The following is a 10,516-nucleotide window of genomic DNA, read 5'->3' as shown; positions in this document are numbered from 1 at the left end:
GTTTTGACCTGATCTTATTGTTGTATAGTGTGGCACTGATCAAAACCTCGAGATACAAGAGGTTGCTTAGGAACGTGAACTCACACATAGCAGCTGCGCCGCTTTAGAACTCGGTAATGCATTCAGCTCAATTTGCCTTGGACCATATGCACCAGCTGCTCTCCTGTGGCTCTGCCTAAGACAAAAGGCCACATCAATGCTTTTAGTGAGGACGCTTGCAGAATGAAATAGTGTAAGGGTCTTTCAGATAAAAATGGTCAGGAAGAGAAATTGGGAAACAAAGATACTCAGAGACCACCAATATTATGCTTAACCGCCTACATGTAACATCTGCTGCTGATGAATGAATTTTCATAAGTTTTACACACGAATATTTTTAACATCTGTTAAAGTCAAATAAAAATATTCAATTGTCAACATTAACTTTGATTACAGCATAGCTTTTTTCAGATTTGTAAATACATTTTTTTTTTTACCATTTCCTCAAATTCATAACCTGTTCCCAGATCAACTACGACTCGAGGTAGGGCTGGGCGATATGGCCTTTTATTAATATCTCGATTTTTCTTTGGCCTTGAATGAACACTTGATGCATATAATCACAGCAGTATGATGATTCTGTGTCTACATTACAACATTCTTCTTCATACTGCATTAATATATGCTCATTTTAAGCGTTCATACAAAGAAGGAAATCACTACTAAGTCAATTTACCAAAACTGTATTTATTAAACAGTTATTAAGCAGTGGCACATACATTCATGTCATTTCAAAACAAAGTGCAAGATTGTCAGAGACATTTTTAAACAAACTATGAGTGCGCTTTTGTGCATGATGTCACTAAGATGACATATCAAAACAACATTTATTTACCCTTTTTGTACAGAACGCCACTACAATAGTTGAATAAAGTGCACTTTTGTGCATGATGTCACACAAGATATTTCATTAAGTGTGAAATAAAAATGAGCTGCATAATAGGAAATCAAATAATGTATGTCCTTCGCTATGTGGTAGGTTCCTGCGGACGTTATCTCCTTCTGTTGTTGACTATTTTTTTCATACGGTGTTGATCTGCACACGTGCGAAAGGCGGAGTACACCCTGGACAAGTCGCCACCTCATCGCAGGGCGTGTTCTATCACAATTACTGTATTCTAAACATTCCCTTATGGCAGTGGTTCTCAAATGGGGGTACATGTACCCCTGGGGCTACTTGAAAGTATGCCAAGGGGTATGTGAGATTTTTTAAAAATATTCTAAAAATAGCAACAATTCAAAAATCCTTAACAAATATATATATTGAACAATACTTCAACAAAATATGAATGGAAGTTAATAAACCCTGAAAAGAAATGCAACAATGCAATATTCAGTGTTGACAGCTAGATTTTTTGTGGACATTTTCCATGAATACTGATGTTAAAGATTTCATTTTATGTGAAGAAATGCTTAGAATTAAGTTAATGAATTCGGATGGATCTCTATTACTGCTGTATTTTACTTCTTTATCTCTTTTTTTCAACCAAAAATACTTTGCTGTGATTAGAGGGTACTTGAATTAAAAAAATGTTCACAGGGGGTACATCACTGACAAAAGGTTGAGAACCACTGCCTTATGGCATTAGTTGTTTTGGACATACACCACAGTAATTTTGTACCATGGTCTAAATACCATATAATATTGTACTGTGAGATTTTAATACCGTTAAATCCCTACTATCTATCTATCTATCTATCTATCTAGATCAGGGGTCCCCAGGCTCTGTGTGTGTGTGTGTGTTGTGTGTGTGAGTGTATATATTAAATGTGTGTGTGTGTATATATATTATATATATATATATATAATATTATATATATTTATATATATGTATATATATATGTATATATATATGTATGTATATATAAATATATATATATATATATATATATATATATATCTATATAGATATATATATATATAATTAGGCGTGTGGGAAAAAATCTATTCGAATACGAATCGGATCAAATACGTTGTGCGATTCAGAATCGATTCTCATTTTTTTTTAAATTTATTTTTTTTGGGGGGGCGGGGGAGATTTTTTATTTATTTATTTTTAATCAATCCAACAAACCACTACACAGCTACACAATTCCAAAACTAAACCTGACTCAGCAACACTCAGAACTGCAATAAACAGAGCAATTGAGAGGAGACACAAACACAACACAGAACAAACCAAAAGTAGTGAAACAAAAATGAATATTATCAACAACAGTAGCATTATTAGTTATAATTTCAGCATAGCAGTGATTAAAAATCCCTAATTGACATTATCATTAGACATTTATAAAAAATGTATAAAAGAACAATAGTGTCACAGTGGCTAACACTTGCATCGCATCTCATAAGCTTGACAACACACTGTGTCCAATGTTTTCACAAAGATAAAATAGGTCATATTTTTGGTTCGTTTAATAGTTAAAACAAATTTACATTATTGCAATCAGTTGATAAAACATTGTCCTTTACAATTATAAAAGCTTTTTTTTTTTTTTTTAAACTGCTACTCTGCTTGCATGTCAGCAGACTGGGGCAGATCCTGCTGAAATCATATGTATTGAATGAATACAGAATTGTTTTGAATCGGAAAAATATCGTTTTTGAAACGAGAATAGAATCGAATTGAAAAAAAATCGATATATTATCGAATTGTGACCCCAAAAATCGATATTGAATCGAATCGTGGGACACCCAAAGATTCACAGCCTTAATATATATATATATATATATATATATATATATATATATATATATATACATATATATATATATATATATATATATATATATATATATATATATATATATATATATATATATATATATATATATATATATATATATATATATATATATATGTGTATATGTATATATTATACAAACCCCGTTTCCATATGAGTTGGAAAATTTGTTAGATGTAAATATAAACAGAATACAATGATTTGCCAATCATTTTCAACCCATATTCAGTTGAATATGCTACAAAGACAACATATTTTATGTTCAAACTGATACTTTTTTTTCATTAACTTTACAATTTGATGTCAGCAACACGTGACAAAGAAGTTGGGAAAGGTGAAAATAAATACTGATAAAGTAGAGGAACGCTCATCAAACACTTATTTGGAACATCCCACAGGTGTGTAGGCTAATTTGGAACAGGTGGGTGCCATGATTGGGTATAAAAACAGCTTCCCAAAAAATGCTCAGTCTCTCACAAGAAAGGATGGGGCGAGGTACACCCCTTTGTCCACAACTGCGTGAGCAAATTGTCAAACAGTTTAAGCACAACGTTTCTCAAAGTGCAATTGCAAGAAATTTAGGGATTTCAACATCTAGAGTCCATAATATTATCAAAAGGTTCAGAGAATCTGGAGAAATCACTCCACGTAATCAGCATTGGCCGGAAACCAACATTGAATGACCCTGACCTTCAATCCCTCAGACGACATTGTATCAAAAACCGACATCAATCTCTAAAGGATATCACCACATGGGCTCAGGAACACTTGAAAAAACCACTGTCACTAATTTTGTTGCTACATCTGTAAGTGCAAGTTAAAGCTCTACTCTGCAAAGCGGAAGCCATTTATCAACAACATCCAGAAACACCGCCGGCTTCTCTGGGCCCGAGATCATCTAAGATGGACTGATGCAAAGTGGAAAAGGGTTCTGTGGTCTGATGAGTCCACATTTCAAATTGTTTTTGGAAATATTCGACATCGTGTTATCCGGACCAAAGGGGAAGCGAACCATCCAGACTGTTATAGACGCAAAGTTCAAAAACCAGCATCTGTGATGGTATGGGGGTGCATTAGTGCCCAAGGCATGAGTAACTTACACATGTGTGAAGGCACGATTAATGCTGAAAGGTACACGCAGGTTTTGAAACCACATGTGCTGCCATCCAAGCGCCGTCTTTTTCATGTACGCCCCTGCTTATTTCAGCAAGACAATGCCAAGCCATATTCAGCACGTGTTACAACAGCGTGGCTTCGTAAAAAAAAGAGTGCGGGTACTTTCCTGGCCCGCCTGCAGTCTAGATCTGTCTCCCATCGAAAATGTGTGGCGCATTATGAAGCGTAAAATACGACAGCGGAGACTCCGGACTGTTGAACAACTGAAGCTCTACATAAAACAAGAATGGGAAAGAATTCCACTTTCAAAGATTCAACATTTAGTTTCCTCAGTTCTCAAACGTTTATTGAGTGTTGTTAAAAGAAAAGGTGATGTAACACAGTGGTGAACATGCCCTTTCCCAACTACTTTGGCACGTGTTGCAGCCATGAAATTCTTAGTCAATTATTATTTTCATTAAAAAAAATAAAAGTTTATGAGTTTAAACATCAAATATCTTGTCTTTGTAGTGCATTCAATTGAATATGGGTTGAAAATGATTTGCAAATCATTGTATTCCGTTTATATTTACATCTAACACAATTTCCCAACTCATATGGAAACGGGGTTTGTAATACTTTTATGGTCGAGTCAGATTGTTCTAAGGCCAACATTGATCTCCTTTGTGTCCAGACTCCCTTGGTGGCCCTTTTCCATCCACATCCCACCGCTGTCACCATAAACCCAAGAGATGTCTGCCTATCCAGTGTGGCAGTGTTGGTGGTCCCCTTCCTGTCAGCCCACTCCTCTTCCATCCCAATGCGAAGGGTTCCCAAATTGTCATGGACCTTTCCCAGAAGACGGTCAAGAGGCAGGCTAGTTTCTGCAATGCCATCACCTTCAGCAACAGGCCTATAGCCCTGTATGAGCAAGTCCGCCTCAAGGTAATTACAACAAGTGCACCTAATAGCACTTTTGAGTCCTTTTTCTGTTGGTTTTTGTGGAGATAAATTTGTGTCCTTTCATGCAATCAAACAAATTTACAACCAAAGACACATTTGCAACATAAATTATCCAAAAAATGCTGTAATCAATACTTGAAAAAAACGCATCCTGAAACAATGTGCTCTCTGTTTGTTTGAGGTTCTTTGGTTGTGTCTTCCTTTTTCTCCTTCTGAATCCTTTTTTCCAGTTGCAAATTAACTTCAACCTTTTTAGGGATGGGAATTTTCCGCGGATCTGCGGAATTCCGCCGATTTTGGCGCCGCCAGGATCATTTCTGTGAATCGTTTAAATCCGGGGAGAAAATTATAGTGGGGGTTAGGTACTCATGGTTTTTGTCACTGCCAGGCATGTGATTTTTCCGTCTAAAGTCGGAATTACGTCTTTTTTAATCTCGGTGGGGAATAAAGTGTCGACCAATCAACTACGGCGTAATATAATATTACGCCGTTGTTGATTGGTCGATATGTTCCTTGTGACCAATCAGGACATCTGTTATGAATGATGACGTCATTTTCCAAATGTAAACGATGTCGGTTCTCAAGAGAAAAGACCGCTTCACGATTAAAGGAAATAGATAAACATGTCAAAAATAAGTTTCGATGGGACTGGATGGAAAGGGAAATCACTGATACTGTTGGGAAGAAGAAGGTTACGACTTTGTTCGGTGATTTTATTCGGAAAATTGATCGTCCCGTAAAAGTTTTGTGCACGTAGTGTCATGATAATATTGACTATAGATCACGAGTTTTCAAGTCTTTGGAAGTACATGGGAAACGCCAAAAACATATGAAAAATCTTGAAGCAAGGAAAACAAACTTTTCACTAGCTGGTACTTTTGGATGTCAACCGAAAGTGAGCAAACCTTATGGACTTCATCCTTTGTTTACATCGACATATGCCGTAGACATCGGGAAGAAAGATCCACCCAAACAACCCACTTCAGTTTCAAACAGGGTAGTTAATAATGAGGTAAGCTAAAGAATATTTGCTTGCATGTTTGTTTTAAATATTAACCAATTGCTTTGCGAAATATAAATGGCTTTTTCTAAAAATAAAAAGCCACGTGAAATGATATTATGAAATTACAGAAATTCAAAGAGTCGCATTATTGATTCCAGTTAAGAATGTATTTGAAATAAATTTGGTTATAATAATAGAGGCAGAAGTTGGCAGTGAAATCCAAAAAAGAAGCTACAAAAGCAGAGACCAAAAGGAAAATGCAGGCTGCTCAGAAATTTGCAAGGAAAGCTCATGTTAGGGCTCTCCGAGCAAGTAAATGTGTGAAGTGAACTGAAGTAATGTGGTAATACTGTAAATAAACTGTAGATAATAACACTGATCAATGTGACACCTGTGGATGTGAAATGAACACAAGATGTAAACATTAGTGACTAAATACTGTTGGGACTGAACCATATACAGTGATTCATTAGGATAATTGGGGTATGTATGTTCTATTGATGATGTTTTCATGTCTTTAAACAGTAAAATATTTTCTTCAAATGGTGCTGTCTTTGTTAATTTTAGCATGTTAAATTGGTGAAAAACCAGGAGCTACGGGGGCTTAGCCCCCCTTGTCCCCCCACCAGGGCACCGCCCTGGACCTGGCTGAGGGCCTTCGTCCCCCGTACCCCAATATCGTCGAAGTAGACGAACTGATCAGCCATTTCATTGCAAAGTGCGATGAACCGGGACATGCGCAGTGCTTATATTGCAAGGACATTGTGAACTATGGATCTCGGGTAAAGGTGGCACTCTTTGACCACGCAAAATCGGCAAGTAAGTTTACAGCGAAGAATTCTGGTTAATCCATTTGTAGGCCTATTTTTGTTTATAATCCAAAAGTGTGCAAGAATTTGATATATGTGTAAACTTGTATACACAAATTTAATCAAATGATAATTTTTTATGAAAATATTTGCTAATAAATGTGAAATTTGGGTCAGGAGAATATTGTTAGATTTTGACTCAAAATAGCAGGAAATGCATCCTAAGCTAACATAGATTTCAAATTTTTTTCTGGGGAGGCATGCCCCCAGACCCCCCCTAGCAGGGGAGTGCACTAGGTGTATTTGGGTGCGGCCGCTTGGCGGCCTTCTGCAAAGCAGTGTTTTAGGATTAAAAAATTTTCAGCTGATTTTGTAAATCTTCATTCCCATCCCTGCCTTATGGACGGGGCTTCCTCTGATCAATATTTCAGAATACGTTTTTATTGACCAGTCTCAAGTGATGGTGTGACTAAGGCTGCAAAGGGGTGAAAGTTTCAGGTAAATTAAGTTTGGAAATATTGAGCATTTTTTATGATTCAAAATCGGACACCGTCCATGGAAATTAATGGGAACTTATAGGGAGTTACAATAATTATATATTATTGGGCACTTGTCTATATGCAGCTGCATTTTTGTGGCATTTTCAACATAGGTCTTTGCACAGTATTTGCAAATGTACACAGCTTGCATTGATTGGGGTGAAATATCTCCACACATCATACGTTTGCATTTATTTATTCTTGTAAAACACTAATACAATGCCACACTCAGTGTTATGTCTTGACTAAAGGGAGGTTAGATTAGATTAGATTAGATTAGATTAGATTAGATAGTACTTTATTCCTTCAGGAGAGTTCCTTCAGGAAAATTTAAATTTTCAGCACAATCCCATTCAAGATCAGACAAACATTACAGGGAGACAGAACAGGATCGCTGACGGGTTGTGATCCTGGTGAGATACAGGTAAACAAGTGGGGGGAATGGGAGAAAAAAAAAGAAGCTTAAAATAAAATAAAATAAAATAAAAAAAATCGGTTTAAGCCTGGGCCCTGGAGAGGGGGTCCAGACTGAGGCCAAGGGAAAAAAAACAACTCATAGCCATAGTGTCACGATCCGTGACTCGGATCGTTCATGGTTTTGCCCTTTTTATGTCTTTGTTCATGTTTTGTTTCTGGACTCTGCCGATCCTTGTTTGAGCACTTCGTTGTTTGTGTTAGTCACCATGGCAACGTATTGTGTTCCTCCTCACGGGCTCCTGTCACACACCTGTTTCTAATAATTATTTGTGTATTCAAGCCCACCTGATTCCTTAGTTCGTCCTCGGTCCATTGTTTGCTTTTCGCAACACATCACGGTTTGTATTTGGTATCATAGATTATTTTGTGCTAAGTTCCGCCTTAGCTTCACGTGCGTGTGGCACGTCGTTTAATGTTTTCTGTTTCCTGCTACATTTTAGCATTAGCTTTCCGTGGATTGGCACGCGCTTTGTTTTTCTCCTTTTTGCACCAGTGTTCTTTTGTTCTATTATATTAAAACTTGTTCCTACCTGCAATCCTGCTGACTGGTCGTGTGTGCATCCACAAAGTGGCAACTCCGCGCAGCAAGTGCGCCGCGAAGCGTGACAGAATGGACCAAGCCAAAAGCCACTTCGCACACCTCCAGCCCCAGCCAGAGCAGGTGTTCCTCTCAAAGGAGGAAAAAATGGAGATCTTCCGGGAGCTCCGAGCAGACTCTCGTCCAGGGGAGAGCGAGGACGAGATACAGCTGCCGGAGGAGGATCTGCCGGCCGAAGCTGTGGTGGCGTGGGGGCTACTGATGGCGAGGATAGCGGACGCGGAGGACCGCTTCCGCCCCCAAGCACAAGCCACCCCGACGTTCCCCTCAGCGCGTTGCCAGCCGCGCGGGTACGTCACACCACCCGTGAGGCGAGGGCTCCAGCGGCGACCAGGCGCCGTGCAGATGCGTGCACAAGGAAAAGAGTGCAGGACTTTTCCCTCAGCAGCGACTGCCAGGCGCTTTCCATGCGGCTTTTCCTCCCCTGCACCTGCTGTCAATCTGCCTGAGGGACGCGTGCGGCGCACACGCACAAGGCCAGCTCCCAGGCTTCCAAGCGCCCACCCTCCCACGCCCTCGACAGACTCCAAGCTCGCACAAATGCCCCCCCCCACCCGCTCCTTCAGGCATCTGGAATCTGCTTCCTGAGGGGGGGGGGGCAAGGCTGATGGCGTGTCAGTGGCACAGGCAGACCTCCTTCCATTGAGGTTGCTGCCTGCCTTGCCGCTGGCTCCGCCCGCACCAACAGACGATCCACCTGCACCAATGCTAGCACCTAGCCCAATGACAAGTCCATGTCCAAGGCTAGCCCCAGTGCCAGCACCACGTCAACTTCCAACGCCAAGTCCACGGCTAAGGCTAATCCCAGTACCAGCACCACGCCAACCTCCCACGCCGGCACCACGCCAACCTCCCACGCCTGCACCACGCCGGGCTCGACCTCAAAGTCCAGGTGCCAGCCGGCCTCCGAGTCCAAGTCCAAGCCCAAGCCGGCCTCCGAGTCAAAGTCCAAGCCGGCCTCCAAGTCAAAGTCCAAGCCGGCCTCCAAGTCAAAGTCCAAGCCCAAGCCGACGTCCAAGCCCAAGCCGACGTCCAAGTCCAAGCCGACGTCCAAGCCCAAGCCGACGTCCAAGCCCAAGCCGACGTCCAAGCCCAAGCCGACGTCCAAGCCCAAGTCGACGTACAAGCCCAAGTCGACGTCCAAGCCCAAGTCGACGCCCAAGTCCAAAACCACGCCGGGCACATCTCCCTCCGCGGCGGCTGTGGGTGTGGCCGTGCCCAGGTCGTCCCCCTCGCAGGGCGCTACCACCTCCACGGGTGTGGCCGTACCCCAGGCGTCCTCCTCAGCGGGTGCTTCCACCCCCACGCCGGCCATGGTGGTGGCCCTACCCAGGGCGTCCTCTCCGCAGGACGCGCCCTGGCCCTTGTCAGCCACGGATGTGGCCTCTGCGGGCCCGCCCGCCTAGACTTTTGTGGCAGCGGCGTACCACCCGCCGCCGCCACCTATGGTATCCTCGGTGGATTCGGGACACGGGACTTTCCAACCCTCCACCAGGTCCTCCCTCCGCCCTCCCTTCTCTTTTGGACTGTCTTGTAGTGGGGGGGGGTGTTCATTGTACTTTGGGGTTTTTGGGGCATCTGGGATCTGCCCCTTAAGGGGGGGATAGTGTCACGATCCGTGACTCGGATCGTTCATGGTTTTGCCCTTTTTATGTCTTTGTTCATGTTTTGTTTCTGGACTCTGCCGATCCTTGTTTGAGCACTTCCTTGTTTGTGTTAGTCACCATGGCAACGTATTGTGTTCCTCCTCACGGGCTCCTGTCACACACCTGTTTCTAATAATTATTTGTGTATTTAAGCCCACCTGATTCCTTAGTTCGTCCTCGGTCCATTGTTTGCTTTTCGCAACACGTCACGGTTTGTATTTGGTATCATAGATTATTTTGTGCTAAGTTCCGCCTTAGCTTCACGTGAGTGTGGCACGTCGTTTAATGTTTTCTGTTTCCTGCTACGTTTTAGCATTAGCTTTCCGTGCATTGGCACGCGCTTTGTTTTTCCCCTTTTTGCACCAGTGTACTTTTGTTTTATTATATTAAAACTTGTTCCTACCTGCAATCCTGCTGACTGGTCGTGTGTGCATCCACGAAGTGGCAAATCCGCGCAGCAAGTGCGCCGCGAAGCGTGACAGATAGTACACATCCTTCTTACATGTGTGTAAGAGGGAAACATCAAGGAACACAAAGGACATGAAAGACATTAAAGCAGCGGAGCTGATGCAACCAGCCACTTCTACATACAGCTATGAATA

At 41.6% G+C, this 10,516-nt stretch overlaps 1 protein-coding gene across 1 annotated transcript in view; it reads left to right on the top strand.

Moving 5' to 3' along the window:
- The window catches only part of neurl1aa (neuralized E3 ubiquitin protein ligase 1Aa), a 114,844-nt gene that overhangs the window by 23,656 nt on the left and 80,672 nt on the right, over positions 1-10,516 (top strand). Inside the window, exon 2 of the mRNA XM_061907849.1 lies at positions 4,574-4,824. Coding sequence (XP_061763833.1) covers positions 4,574-4,824 — 251 coding nt within the window. The remainder of the gene's footprint in view (positions 1-4,573; positions 4,825-10,516) is intronic.

Source organism: Nerophis ophidion, linkage group LG01 (assembly GCF_033978795.1).
Source record: "Nerophis ophidion isolate RoL-2023_Sa linkage group LG01, RoL_Noph_v1.0, whole genome shotgun sequence".
NCBI lineage: Eukaryota > Metazoa > Chordata > Actinopteri > Syngnathiformes > Syngnathidae > Nerophis > Nerophis ophidion.
The sequence above is the reverse complement of the archived record's forward strand: the minus strand, read 5'-3'. Positions and strand labels throughout refer to the sequence as shown.